General features: G+C 36.6%; 1 protein-coding gene across 2 annotated transcripts in view; it reads left to right on the top strand.

Annotated features, from left to right (window-relative positions):
- Window positions 1–16,046, top strand: part of LOC135476578 (phosphorylase b kinase gamma catalytic chain, skeletal muscle/heart isoform-like) — a 43,144-nt gene that overhangs the window by 20,725 nt on the left and 6,373 nt on the right. The window contains exons 1-7 of one of the 2 annotated variants that reach the window (XM_064756650.1): window positions 7,309–7,472; window positions 11,090–11,265; window positions 12,167–12,221; window positions 12,942–13,007; window positions 13,439–13,511; window positions 13,735–13,825; window positions 14,617–14,707. In XM_064756650.1, coding sequence (XP_064612720.1) covers window positions 7,456–7,472; window positions 11,090–11,265; window positions 12,167–12,221; window positions 12,942–13,007; window positions 13,439–13,511; window positions 13,735–13,825; window positions 14,617–14,707 — 569 coding nt within the window. In that variant the 5' untranslated portion in view covers window positions 7,309–7,455. Of the gene's footprint in view, window positions 1–7,308; window positions 7,473–11,089; window positions 11,266–12,166; window positions 12,222–12,941; window positions 13,008–13,438; window positions 13,512–13,734; window positions 13,826–14,616; window positions 14,708–16,046 lie in introns of those variants that run through there. The other variant, XM_064756649.1, reaches the window with a different exon arrangement.

Raw genomic sequence — 16,046 nt, 5'->3', positions numbered from 1 at the left:
TCCATGAAATCCTTGAGCATGGTAGTCAAGGATATACAGTCGTTGCTGATTGGCTGACAGTATGTGATAGCTAGAAATATGGGCAACTCCAGGCTGTGTCTCTGAGCCAAAGCCGACTTTTTTAGGTGTGACACATTTACTCAAACGTGACGATGCAAGGCTGCAATTTATAACCCAGCAAAACGTATCTCTGCTGTCAGTGAATCAGTGAATCAGCGAATCAGCATCCATGCTATATCCCTTTAATCAGCAGTCAAATAAATCCATCAGAGAAGACTTTAGCTATGTCCCCTTTGTCAGTGTGGGCCATAAGAAGTAAATATTGTTGTATTCTGGTGGAATTCTACATGTATTAACCCTAGACTTGTAATGTGTCTGTTTTCTTCTTTTGTCCACAGTGGATGTCATGCAGACAGTACTTAAAACCAAGCCAGACTTCTCACACAGCTTCTGACTGTGTTATAAACCGAGGAAAAATGTAGACTAATTGAACTGACATCTGTTTATGACCTGATTTATTGTTCATAACTGTGTCAAGAACCTACATTTGGGTGTAGAAAGCCCATTCCAATCCAGATTTCACCTACTGACTTAGTTTTGCCTATTCAATAAAATCCACCCCACACTGTCCTATGCTGACATTGATATCACAGTGGTTTTAATGCCTTCTGGCTGAGGTCACTGGAATCTAGGTGCCCTATTTCCTGACCAATCAGAGCAGGGCTGTAACTCTCAGTACCTTGTTCTTGTATAAAGTGAAGACCTCTATTGTCTCAGTGCCAAGAAATGCCAAGAAACTTACAATGAAACACTTCATTCAGGGATTATGTGTGTCAGGGGGTTGGAATTCTAGGCTTTATTACTGAAGCCAGTGTCAGATTTCTATGCATTGATTGGAATGTGGAATTGGGTCAAGTTAAGCCTGTTAGGTAATATAAATTTTATTTTGTGTTTTACAGCCAATGGACACTTAAAAAAAAAATCATAAAATAGAATAAAAATATAATTAAAAATCCTCCTGTCATTTCATTCTATCTTCTTTTATGGGTCTATTGGTGAGACTCACCAGAGGACCCATTATATAGGCATGAAAACATGTGAAGAAATTGCTGGAAGAAGTTTCACCCAAGTACCACGTGTCAGAGCGCTTAACGAAATAGACAGTATGATGGTCAAATATTAGCTTCCTTTTGTGATGTTTTCTTCATTGTTATGTTGGAAGTTATATGCTATGATTATGCATTGAATAATATATTAATTGTGTATATAGCAGTACTTTCATTCATTATTTGTTTAGTTTCGTGTCACAAAAGGTTGTGGAATACGCGAAATGGTAAAAATAAGGAATGTGGAAGTTATCAGACAGCTGGTATGCCATTTAACCTTGACCCTAGTGCTATGGATAATGCGCTTAAAAATTACACGATACGCTTCTGAAATTAAAACAGAGCGTACTGAATACGCATGATGATTTGTGTGGTTGCCTAAATTCCTGAAAGCTATAGCATACATGCGTGATTTAAGGCAAGCAGTCTTTGTCAGAATCGAAAGTAAATTTTCAAAGTAGTTTATGTGTGCCACACTCTCCACGAAATGTTACAGCAAAGGCGCAAGTACCATCTCTTGTAGAGATTGATTACTGTGATATTTGTATGTGTGAAAGGTATCTATGAAGGAGATGTAGCTGGAGCTAATAAAAAAATGGTTATTTGGGTTATTATACAGTAAGTTCTGCCAACGTACTGAATTAATTCATCCTAAAATCGCTCTCAGTGTGTGGTTTTAATTTTACATGTATCGTCAGATACTTTTGCCATGTTAAATGTCATCGAGGGTCCAGTTTCCAATGTGTAGATGCATCGGTGATTTCTGAGGAGAGAAGCTAATGCAATGAAATACAACGATCCCGAGAACAGCAAGCGTTCAGAAACACTTTGGATTGATACTATATACTGCCAATAAATTAAGCACAAATAATATATTTTTGTCTTCTGACATTTGGATTTAGCATAACAAAACTTCATTTGTTTGTTTGTACAGAAATGTTTCAAAATATGAAATAATTAAATAATACTGCAACCCCTTCTATCAAAACAAAATGAAAAGGTAAAATTGTCAGTGAGTGAGTTACTGGAATTAACACCAGTAGGCCTACAGGTTGAGGTGTAATAAATAACTGTAGGCATGTGAGTGTGGTTCAGATTCATTTCTCTTAAGGAAGAGCTGAAATAATTAATATATTCCAGAAAGTTATGACAAGTCATAATTCTGGGCAGTCAACATTTACATACATATACATGTAGTCCTGTTTGTAACTACAAGCATCTCTGTACCGGTATATCTATGTAGGCCTATACATGTATGTAATTACAAACATCTCTGTGCCGGTAGGTCTGTGTAGGCCTATACATGTATGTAATTACAAGCATCTCTGTACCGGTAGGTCTGTGTAGGCCTATACATGTATGTAACTACAAGCATCTCTGTACTGGTAGGCCTGTGTAGGCCTATACATGTATGTAATTACAAGCATCTCTGTACCGGTAGGTCTGTGTAGGCCTATACATGTATGTAATTAATAGCATCTCTGTACCGGTAGGTCTGTGTAGGCCTATACATGTACATGTATGTAATTACAAGCATCTCTGTACCGGTAGGTCTGTGTAGGCCTATACATGTATGTAACTACAAGCATCTCTGTACTGGTAGGTCTGTGTAGGCCTATACATGTATGTAATTACAAGCATCTCTGTACCGGTAGGTCTGTGTAGGCCTATACATGTATGTAACTACAAGCATCTCTGCACCGGTAGGTCTGTGTAGGCCTATACATGTTTGTAATTACAAGAATCTCTGTACCGGTAGGTCTATGTAGGCCTATACATGTATGTAATTACAAGAATCTCTGTACCGGTAGGTCTGTGTAGGCCTATACATGTTTGTAATGACAAGAATCTCTGCACCCGTAGGGCTATGTAGGCCTATACATGTTTGTAATTACAAGCATCTCTGTACCGGTAGGTCTATGTAGGCCTATACATGTACATGTATGTAATTACAAGAATATCTGTACCGGTAGTTCTGTGTAGGCCTATACATGTATGTAATTACAAGAATCTCTGTACCGGTGGGTCTGTGTAGGCCTATACATGTATGTAATTACAAGCATCTCTGTACTGGTAGGTCTGTGTAGGCCTATACATGTATGTAATTACAAGCATCTCTGTACTGGTAGGTCTGTGTAGGCCTATACATGTTTGTAATGACAAGAATCTCTGCACCCGTAGGGCTATGTAGGCCTATACATGTTTGTAATTACAAGAATCTCTGTACCGGTAGGTCTATGTAGACCTATACATGTTTGTAATGACAAGAATCTCTGCACCCGTAGGGCTATGTAGGCCTATACATGTTTGTAATTACAAGTATCTCTGTACCGGTAGGTCTATGTAGGCCTATACATGTACATGTATGTAATTACAAGAATATCTGTACCAGTAGTTCTGTGTAGGCCTATACATGTATGTAATTACAAGAATCTCTGTACCGGTGGGTCTGTGTAGGCCTATACATGTATGGAATTACAAGAATCTCTGTACCGGTAGGTCTATGTAGGTCTATACATATATGTAATTACCAGAATCTCTGTACTGGTAGGTCTGTGTAGGCCTATACATGTATGTAATTACAAGCATCTCTGTACCGGTAGGTCTGTGTAGGCCTGTACATGTATGTAATTACAAGCATCTCTACCGGTAGGTCTGTATAGGCCTATACATGTATGTAATTACAAGAATCTCTGTACCGGTAGGTCTATGTAGGCCTATACATGTATGTAATTACAAGAATCTCTGTACCGGTAGGTCTATGTAGACCTATACATGTTTGTAATGACAAGAATCTCTGCACCCGTAGGGCTATGTAGGCCTATACATGTATGTAATTACAAGAATCTTTGTACCGGTAGGTCTATGTAGGCCTGTACATGTATGTAATTACAAGCATCTCTGCACCGGTTGGTCTATGTAGGCCTATACATGTATGTAATTACAAAAATCTCTGTACCGGTAGGTCTATGTAGGCCTATACATGTATGTAATTACAAGCATCTCTGTACCGGTAAGTCTATGTCAGCCTATATACATGTATGCACATGTATTTCTCACCGCACTTCACTCAGTCAACTTTATGCTTTCCAAGTTTATTGCTGGGGACCCAAAATAGCGAAGTGTTGAGTATTTCAAACATGTGTACTTGTGGTAGGCTTACCCAGTACTTCTTCTGGTGGAAAAGTTCTCTACCTCTGAATATAATCCTGAATAGATCGAAAATATAATCCTGAAAAGATCAGAGAAAAGAAATGGTTGACGAATTGTCCATGTACTTTATGTGTCATTGCCATATTTGTACTGTTGAGATACAACTATACAATGTAAGGACCAAAACATGTGTTGTATTACGATATGTTGGCTTGATCTGTTGCCACATACGGCAGTGGTACAAATAATGAAGATTTTAATGCTCACACTAACCAAACAAATAGAAATGGGAACTACTTACTTGCCAAAAAAAATTTTCAGAAAAATGTCTACAGTCATACAGTACATCATAATATGACATTCTGGTGCAATGCATTCTCTTCAAAGTCATGTCAGAATGACGTGGGGCTGGGTCTTCCATTACAGGCAGAATAACTGACAGGCCCTTTGTAGGTGGAGAAGACCGATGAATTTTACTAGAAGACAATTGGTCATTACGTACAAGAAAAATAAAACTAAAAGAAGAGTAATGGACCCATTTTACAACCCGTGGGCTCTAGTTATTTTAATAATGTTTCTGATATTCATGGCTTGTCAGTGAGGTAAGTATGCCTGAAACAGGAACAATTCCCAACATTTCCCACAAATTGGACTTTTACATTTTGTTTTTGTTTTGTCCACATCTGACATTGAAGAAAAATTCACTCTGCCTATAAAATAAGAAGTTAAATGGGTGTGGCCTTATATCTAGCAATGCATAAGCCATATTCACATTTCATGCTGCATGTATTGCTTCGACACTGGCCACTCCAGGGCAGCCGTTGTCAGTAGACTTTTTAAGTTAAAAAAAGAAAGCTGTGTGTTTGAAAGCAGAAAGCTGGCGAAATTCCAGAGTAAGACTTTCTGCATGGTATTTCAGTTTCTTAACTGTTTTGCCACAAGTTTTTAGCAGATAGAAATCCTTGTCGAGCGTAGAATTTCAAGAAAATTGATATTTAATTTAGCAAAAATGCTGGACTAGGCAGAGTCATATACCTACAATAAAATTTAGCAATCAGTACCCCCAAATACCAGAGAAGTTATTTGTTTTGCCACAAGTTTTTAGCAGATAGAAATCCTTGTCTAGTGTAGAATTTCAAGAAAATTGATATTTAATTTAGCAAAAATGCTGGACTAGGCAGAGTCATATACCTACAATAAAATTTAGCAATCAGTACCCCCAAATACCAGAGAAGTTATCTTCTCCCATCATACAGGTATAGCCACGATATTGATGAACTATTGTGGATGTGGTGGTAGGCCAAAGTAAATCATTGATTCATCTGTTGAAAAGAAAAAAAAAAATAATAAAAAGCAAATTTTGTTAAGCAGTCATCCATATATGTCATCCTTTTTGATAAGAGTTTTTTGAAAGGGAATTTCTAATAGCACTGTCAGCATCTTTTTTCCAAAATTATCCTTATAATTATACTGTCTGGGAAAAAATCATCCGTTTTTGTGCAGAATTACACCATTTGAGTTGAATGTTTTACCCTTTTGTCTCCTAGAGTCTGGAATCACTGCTGATTGGTTGACATCAGGTGAAGATGCACCTTAATATAGATCTTGTGTTATAGACCTGCTGTTCACATACACAGATGCAAATTTATGTAGGTCAGTCATGGATAAAACCTACGTGTAAATCAGCTTACAGTCTATAAGCTGTGTGACGTGGTGACTTAAATGCTAACTCGTGAATGTTTCTATTGGTATACCTCTAGGTTTTATGTATATCTTTGATGTGGACAGTATATAAAAGTGTCATTTATACATGCAACATGCACATAACCACACATAGACCTTTCCAGGAAATGCCTGTAGTAAATGCCTAAGATGATTCCCTAGAAGTCTATTGATAAGGCCTAAAATCATTTCCTGGAAAATTATTCCTATTAAGTGCTTATATGAAGCCTAAAATCTTGCCTTGGAAGTACCTTAAGAGCCTTAAAACGATTGCCAAGTGCCTTTATATGGCTTAATAATCGTTACCATGGAGTGCTGTTATAATTAAGGTGTAAAAATCGTGTCCTGGAAGTGCCTTTATAATTCCTAAGAATCTTTTTCTGGAAGTGCCTTTATAATGCCTGAAAATCCTTCCATTAAAGTGCCATTGTAATGCCTAAAAAGCTTTTATTGAAAGTGCCTTTTTAAGGCCCATAATCCCTCCCAGCAAGTGCCTATATAGGGACCTTAAAGGTAAAAAGCATAGACAGGCCTAATCAACTACTATACCTAAACAGTATATCATTTTCCACCAGATCTTACTTGAATCAGTCGTGGGACAAGTAAATTAAGTACATTTACATGTTGGCTGGCAAACGAGCATGAGCTGAATCTTTGCTTGTCACGGCTGCAGCTCTTCATAAGACATTAATGTAAGATACAAAACTTCCTAGGTAATGCAAAGATAATCCCAAGAATTTCAAAAAAAGTACTGGAGTTCACCTAAAAGTTTGGCCTGTAAAAATACACTTTCAGAAGCACACAAAGGTCTTAATGACAACATTTATAGTTTACCTGATTGGGAAATAAATCAAACTTCATCTCAATTTAAAGTGGTCATAGTTGAAAACATAAGCTTGATAAACTTAAGGCTGGTCATTATACCCACTGACTGTATCTAGTTTTGATCTTGTGGATGTATGTACTGTGGATGATGAACTGTGGGAAGAGTAACAATATTAAGTTGGTGCACACAAACCACATGTTTGATGTCTTTGTAGACTTTGCTATGATTAGCATGTGTGAAAAATCCTACAGGTCACCATAATCCCCATTAAGAGTGTGTGAACCCTCTGTACTATTATTTCAAAAACCACATCCTGCTGAAAATAATAAATGTCTGTGAATGTGGTGTCTGAGCTTTACACAAATCACATCCTGGTAGCCCCGAATAACGTCCCTATAGTTGACCACATCCACAGCTGATACAAATCACGTAGATATTTCACAATCAAGGAGTCCTGTCAGCAGTCTTGATGTGTACTACACATCAGCACTCATACTGAGAAAAACCCATCTTGAAGTTTACATGTATATTTAGCTGCGTCCAGCCAGCTGTTGACATGCAATGGGCGGCTTCTTTACACATATACATGTGACGTATGTGGACATATTGTTGTATGTATGTGTACAGTATAATAGGTAAAGAAAGTGGATGGAAACACAAAAAAGGTATGGTTAAGTTTAGTCTAAAGCTTATTATTTCAGAATGTAAAGATCTGACCACTATATTATGGTTTTTGAATTTTACATTGTTTTTTACAGTATGTTTTTTATTGTTAAACTTTATATTTCTGAACTGGTAATAAGATAATATTGAGCTCTATGTGGCTGTACTGTTACTACAGGGTTATTGAGCTTTATGTGGTTGTACTGTTTCTACAGTGTTATTGAGCTTTATGTGGTTGTACTGTTACTACAGGGTTATTGAGCTTTATGTGGTTGTACTGTTACTACAGCGTTATTGAGCTCTATGTGGCTGTACTGTTACTACAGGGTTATTGAGCTTTATGTGGTTGTACTGTTACTACAGCGTTATTGAGCTCTATGTGGCTGTACTGTTACTACAGGGTTATTGAGCTTTATGTGGTTGTACTGTTACTACAGGGTTATTGAGCTTTATGTGGTTGTACTGTTACTACGTTTTATTAAGATATATTTACAAACATTCAGGCGGGCTTTGAGGTGATTTTTGGAAATTAAACTTTAACCTTGGTTTGTGTTAAGATTGTAGGTGCTATATAAACTTACAGATCATTTTTAATAGTTCTACATTTGACAGTATACATGTATAAACAGTGTACATGTATTTCTGGTAGCAATTTGTAACATATGTGTATATATCACATGGCAAAGTTCATCAGCAAGTTGCCAAAGGTTGGTGCTTTATCTTGGGAGTTCCTGTGTCCTTCACCCATAAAACAGACCACCATTGCATAAGTAAAATATTCTTTAGTATGTTCATGATGTAAATTAAAGTAGACGTTGTCGTCAGGTTCAGTGTCATTTTCATGCAATGAATTTGTCATACAAAGAACAATACTGACGACCAGAGAAAAGTACCCAAACCAAACCATGCATGTATTTGTGTGTGTGTTGGAGAAAATAAAAACATTGACTATAATGGATAAGTTACAATAAAATGCATGTTGTTATGCTTTGTTTTGTTTTGTCTGAAGGTTGGAAGAACAGTAGGTACTTTGATGTCTGATATTAGCCTAGCCATTATTTGTCTGGGTAATATTTTAATTCTGAATCACGATGTATGCCTTGGGTCCCTCATGCACATGCAGGCATGATATGGTGCAAAGTGTCTATACCCGTGTTGGTATTTCAAGGGCCTGTACATTCCACAAGGCATCTCAGCCTAATTAAAGTCCTTATACTGTAATCTTCTTGATGAAAACAGAATATGGTAAAATTTCATTTGAATCTTTTTACATTGGATTTGTTTGGCAGAGTCCCTTTTGAAAGACACATTGACCAAGACCCTTTATAGAATACTGTTCACTACACCAGGTGTATACTAAGTATTGGTTGGACTGGTGTCATAATGTGACAGGCGGATGTGTCATGTCTTGTGTCCTTAGCATGGTATTCCAGTTAGTGAGCACTCTAAGTATGTCAGCATTTGGCCTGGCCAGGTACATGTATTGTACAAAGAGACACTTTTGTGAAACAATGTTGAAAGCTAATACACTAAACAGCTGAATATGACAGATGGATGTGGGGTTTGATTTCACTATCATAAGTGAAGTAGCTTTCACAATAGAGGAGACATGTAAGGTGTGCATGGTTGGTCATCTAAAATGTGATACTAGAATTAAAACCATGTTACTGGTATATTACCCATGTGTAATTTATAACTTTTTTTGCTGTTCAAATAAAAAATCTAGTTTACATGCATGTGCTTTCAATGTATCAAACATGTTATCTGTACATAGGCAGTAAATAATATACAGGTAGCTGTTCTCTCTACATTCATTCTACTAGCACTCGCCCTACAGAACAATATGCCTTTTATCAGTAGCTTGTTCATATAAATTCAGAAAGCTGCATACCTGTACATGTACCCATGTGAGTAGTTCATACAGAACAGTTAAGGCAATTGAGTGCAATCAAGTACTGCCTTTATTACATGTATTATTATATAACAGTTGTTGTACATGTACCTTTGGGACCACCCAAGGAGCTATTTCCTGTGTGTAGGGAAATCTGTGATTATTTCTCAGCTGCTGCTACATGGGCAGGGCAGGGCAGGGCAGGGCCTCCAGTAATATGCAAGCCCCCTCCCTAATTGCTTTATTCAAAGGGTGGCTGCACACCCTACCCCCATACCCCTAAACATGAACACCCACAGGCTTTTTTTAAAAGCTGGTTGGTTTGCAAACAACTAGCCTGTGGTAGTAAATGCACACACAGTTAACATACAGACACTATCAGGCCTGTGGTGCGTGGTGTCAATAGACGTAAGCTTGAGTTTATACCTACCTGTACACTGATAAATTATTGAGCATGGAGACACAGTCCTCTGGTAAGCACATAAGCATGTGAACATTTATACAGATACATACATGTGTATGTCTGAATATTGCAATTATCAGTGTTTGTTATGTCAGATTTTGTTCAGCTTGCCATACATTTTACAAGGCACATGCTGCTGGAAGTGCAAATGTACTTACAGGATTGCAGTCACTATAGTATAATATCAGCTGATAAAGGGGAGGAGCACATCCTAAGAGTACAGGTTAGGGGAGGGAAGTACTGCTGAAGACTTGCGTAACATGTACATAGTGTTTATGTAGTAAAAATAATACTGTAGCAAACAAATTTTTCAACATGTTCAGGATTTAATTTCCAGCTTTTTTTATGTGTGGGGAGGAACAAACTTCATCTGTGAAGACAGAATAAGTGAACATTTCTGAAAATGTGTCTTGAGAGTGCATAATATACTAACATGTATGCACCAAGAGCCAGTAATTGGCTTCTTTCCCCAATTTGCAGCCAGAAATGTCCCAGTTGGGGACTGCATGATATCCCAGAATGTATGCTCTTCAGATATGCACACCTCTCTTTTACTGTTTGAACAGTGGGGGTGAGGTATAAAATGAGAAGTGAAGGTTTGTGTGTATGATTTTGGTTAACTAGTTTAAACATGATCAAGTCTTTATTAAACGCATGTGATCTAGGTTTAACTTCATACATAAAATCATCTCCTTCAGGACATGTCTTTCTTCAAAATGCGCAATTTTGTATTAAAATTGTCTGAATTATGAGTCCACTATATTGGTGAAGTGGAACTAGAGACTTGGGGCTGATCGCAGTTTATAATGGAAAGAAAAAGAGTATCACAGATGTATGGAAGACAACTATCTGCACATGTGTCAGGTTTAAAACTAGACTGAAATTGTGGAACAGTTTTGTTTGCAACGTTCATTGCCTTTCTGTAAATACTGTAGGAAAATATATTTGCTATATTTGGATTTGCTGCCAACTGACATGTCTAATCCACATATCATGTGCATGTGTTGTGCAAATGTTGATCCTTTTTCTCAAAGAGTTTCATGCCTAAAAGTTGTGTTTTGTACTTTTTGTCGTAAAATCCTATTGAAAGCCTATTTTGCATGTTTTTTTTTTTATTTTTGTTTTTTTTTTTGTTTGTTTTTTCTTTTTACACCTCCAGCAGTCCCCTTGTGTGAGAGTGCTGATGATTGACTCTGAGCAGCTATGACATAACTCCAAAACCATGGATATAAACGTTTGAACGTTAATCGTTGTTGTTGTTGTAGGGGTGTAAGCAGCACGGTGCGCAGATGTGTGGAGAAAGTCTCAGGGAAGGACTTTGCCGTCAAAATTATAGACATCAGCGGCGAGAAAGGGGAGGCCGATCTGGTGGAGCAGACGAAGAAAGAAACCACGATGGAAATTAATATATTACTTATGTGCAAAGATCATCCAAATATAAGTGAGTGATTGTTCATATCATGTGTATGTTGCTCATATAGTCTATGTTATAAATACGTGTACTGATGCAGTTATCTCCCCTTATAGTGAAATTGATTACTTCAGAATATTTAATATGCAACACAAATCACAAGGCAACAAACATGCTTAAATGTTAATACAATGAAATACGCCATCGTATTATGTAATAGCCATGAATTAAAGAATTAATGGACGAGTAATTGCAAGTGGAATCTATATGCACATGAAAGAGCAACTTTCAGAGCAATTTCTGTACCAGTACAGTTTTAATTTGATTTTGGAAACAATCAGGGCTTCACAGAAAGTATAATTTTATCAGTCAACACAGAGTAATGCGTTCTGAATATGCTTGAATAAACGAATTGCAAACATGTGAAAAGGTTGAAGAATTACACACTGTGTGCAGGCTTCAGCCAGTTTTAGCTCGGCTGTATGGAGTACAGGCATAGCTTATGTATTAACCTGAAAAGCTCTTGCTACTGAACGTAAGTTGTATATACATCACATGTAGTATAATTTGGTTATTTTTTGTTTTTGTGAAAGACTTGAGGTTTCTCACACTAATAAATATTTGTGTATTTTTCATTGTTATGTGTAAGTAATTTAGGGTTATATACATTTCAATCTGCTTTTTAATTCAAGAGATATGTATTACAATTCCTCTGTTGGATTTATTGGAAATTTGAAGGAAATGGTGGAAGTAATATATAGCAGTTTTAAGTTGTGTTTGAAAAAGCTTCTCACAGTGGAAGAAAACTATTTGGGGAATGGTGGGGTTTCATTGTTTATAACATGGAAAGGGAGATCACTCTTAGAGTTTTTTTTCATAAATACATGTAACTCTACTTACCTGAGCATGTTTTCTTTCTCTCTTTTTTCAGTTGCACTCCATGATACATATGAGACACCCACATTTATTTTCTTAGTTTTTGAACTGTAAGTATACATGTAGCAGCTTATTTATTTTAATTTTTGTGAAGAATGTACATAAATTTACTTGATTGTTCAAATACCATACTGAAGCAAGCCATAGCCAAGTGGTTAGAGTGTTCACTTTCCAGTCACTGTGACACATGGGCTGTGGGTTCAAACCTGACATTGGACAGGCAGTGGGAAGATTCGCTTTCTGTAGTGGGACCTTGATGCTCATGGGGCTGGTTTCCCAGTCTAATCCCACCTTAAATCCTACTTGTCACCAATATGTCGTGCATACCTGTACATTTTATATGGGAAAGTTCCTAAGTAACTTCCGTAAGGTTTCCTCCACTGATAAAATTCACCCTCATCATAGACCCTCACCATAGACCCTCATTCTTCAACCTTATCAACCGCCTCTGCAACCAATATTTTGTTTCAAAACAATCCGAGAGAACTATGGGATGTAGAAGAATACTTTGCACAGTTTTATGAAGCTTGCATCTTTAGTGACACAAAGAAATCATTTTGATAATAACTATATGCTTAAATTCCACTGAGAAAAAAGTGCTTTAGTGTTTGAAAAGGTTGAAGATTTACATCTACAGCGAAAAATTCTTAAATATGGCATGGAACAGCAATCTTCTACAGTGCTAATATGCATGTCTAAACAGCATTAATCTCATTTGACATTTTGTGTACATCTGGTCACCTGATTGGTTTGTGATTTTGATATTGCAGATGTAAAAAGGGGGAGCTATTTGACTACTTAACAGAAGTTGTGACTTTATCAGAAAAAAGAACCAGGTAAGATCAAACTGATTCAGCTTATGTATAGAAAACACAACCATTGAGCTTAAGGGTTGATTCGTCCTAGCAATGTTTGACTTCAAATCAAAATTCAGAATTTGATGTCAGTGCATACTTTTTAACTGATAGAAGAGTTGAAATTGGATACACTTATTTAACACTTGTTAAAGTTCATGCAAAATAATCAAATTTTGATACACTCAGGACATAGTCTAAATTTCACATTACATGTACATGGATGTTTAAAATTTGACTGTAATTTGACTCAGGGGGTTGAGCTTTACCTGTCATAAAATTACATAAATGTCAAAACCTTTGTTGTTGTGGTTTAAAATATATTTTTAAAAAAGGAGCACACTGGTACAGGCATTTTATTCAGTTTAGGAACTTTATTCCAAACATTTAAGAAATTGCCATTTTGCTTGCAGGTTAATCATGAGACAGTTGATAGAAGCTGTGGAGTTTATACATTGTAAAAATATAGTACATCGTGATCTGAAGGTAAGTACAATATGTTGTACACTGTGTATTGCGGCTGTGTCAACTCTTTGTGTTTGTAGATAACGCTGTTACGTTTGTATATCTGAAACTTCAGCAAGTTGTTCTGGGTAGATTATTTTATGCAATCTATCATAACAGAATCATGACTTAACATTTTGGCTCTGTCTTTCTTGTTTAATTGCCAATATTTTTTTTTTGTAAATTGATAATTTTTTACTACCAGCCTGAAAATATACTCCTGGATGACAATCTCAACATAAAACTCTCAGACTTCGGATTTGCCACTCATGTTGCCCCGGGGGAGGAGCTTACAGGTGAGTGACGGTTTGGTCCCGCCCCTTCCAGGTTTTGTTCATCAACAATAGTTGAATAAAAAATGCTGTGTACTTACGGTGGAGTAAGTGGTCAGATCGATAGAGAGGAACATATTGGAACAAATGAAATACATTCTAAAGCATTTTATCTCTGATAGAGCAGAAAAAAATGAACTCAGAACAAATTGTTTTATTGTTCACTTTTCTGGGATGGATAGATAATCAATTAAATAGAACCATATGATAATCAGGATGACTATATTTCATTGTACCTGATAATTAGTTGGCAACTACCAGCAGTAATCATACTGCATGGCACTATAATCAGATCTGAATTCAGAGTTCATGCATGTACCTGTATTTTAGTAGAAAGAATATTGAATTTTTAGGGAGGCCTCTGTGGCCAAGGGAGGTAAGCATGCCAGCAAGGCACAATGACCCAGGAGCCTCCCACCAATGCAGTCTCCATGAGTTAAGTCTTCCTCTCCGGCCATATGTAGGAAGGTCTGCCAGTAATGTTTGTGGGTTTCCTTTGGGCTCTACCCAGTTTCCTTCCATCATTATGCTGGCTGCCGTAAAACATTCTTGAGTATGGCGTAAAACACCAATCAAATGAATAAATAAATTTAATATTTACTAAGATACATGTGTTACCAAAATCCGTATCATGAAAACACAGGAGTAGAGTGAGACATAATGTGCAGTCAGTCCAATAGTTTCAGAATAAGTGCTTAGCCTCCAGCAGTATGGATTGTTTTGTATTCCTCTTGTGATGCCACTGTTGTTTACAGACCTGTGTGGCACCCCGGCATACCTGGCCCCTGAGGTTCTGGCTGTCTCTATGTATGAAAATGTGCCTGGGTATGGCAAAGAAGTGGACATGTAAGTTTGCCTGACATAGACCTGAACTGTTCATTTGAGTGCTCGGATCATGTACAGTGATATACATGTCAGCAAAATATAAATTTAGATTTTCATTTTTGGCAGCTTTGGCTACATTTTTTCTAATGCCATTGGGATCTATTAGTTCTAGTGCAATATGGATCTATTATTTCTAGTGTAATATGGATCTATTGTTTCTAGTGTAATATGGATCTATTGTTTCTAGTGTAATATGGATCTATTATTTCTAGTGTAATATGGATCTATTGTTTCTAGTGTAATAGGGATCTATTGTTTCTAGTGCAATATGGATCTATTATTTCTAGTGTAATATGGATCTATTGTTTCTAGTGCAATATGGATCTATTATTTCTAGTGCAATATGGATCTATTATTTCTAGTGTAATATGGATCTATTGTTTCTAGTGCAATATGGATCTATTATTTCTAGTGTAATATGGATGTATTGTTTCTAGTGCAATATGGATCTATTATTTCTAGTGTAATATGGATCTATTGTTTCGAATGCAATATGGATCTATTATTTCTAGTGTAATATGGATCTATTGTTTCGAATGCAATTTAAATCTGTCTTTTCTAATGCAATTTGGATCACCCAGCCAATGGCAAAAGCTCTTCCTCAGAATGTGAAAAATAACTAACTCTTCAGAGTTCAGATGTATTTGTGAATGAAGTAAATGTGACATTGTAGAACTCTTTTTTGGTGTTCAGAGGATGCTGTAATAAGGCAAAGAAAATGCAAAAGTGTTGTAGAACTTTCAAACCAAGTAAAATGCATTTAAAACATGAGATTCTACAGTGGTTTATTGGGACCCAGTGGGTATCAGTGTCGTCATATTAGTGTTGTTTGCTTTAAACAGTTCATTTCATAGTCCATTTAAGATATCTATTCATAGTCCATTTGGGAAATGCACTCAGCTGTCATGGCTGTATATTCAGTGCAGAAGCCTCGTAGTCTGTCTATGTGTTGAGTGGAAATAACCTCATGTAACAACAGTGATCACAGTAATAACATGGTAGAATTAAATATTTCACATTTATCTTTGTTTTTTGGAAGAAATTGTGAGAAAAATAAGTTGAACTATTTTGCAGGATAGTGCTAAATGGTTTTGTTTTGTTTTTTTTGTTTGAAACATGGGTACTTTCGTTAGTGTTATCTTTACCTTTATTAAAGTGAGGTGGAGGGAAGGTGAAAAGATCATAGTTTTCATCCAAGTTGTTCAGTTTATGTCAAGAGAATATATGAATATAAGGAAACAGTTTGCAGTGATATTGTTTTTTTTTTGTCTGGCCACCATGTTGTGTCTGGTATGTCAAA

This window comes from Liolophura sinensis, chromosome 10 (genome assembly GCF_032854445.1).
Source record: "Liolophura sinensis isolate JHLJ2023 chromosome 10, CUHK_Ljap_v2, whole genome shotgun sequence".
NCBI lineage: Eukaryota > Metazoa > Mollusca > Polyplacophora > Chitonida > Chitonidae > Liolophura > Liolophura sinensis.
The sequence above is the reverse complement of the archived record's forward strand: the minus strand, read 5'-3'. Positions and strand labels throughout refer to the sequence as shown.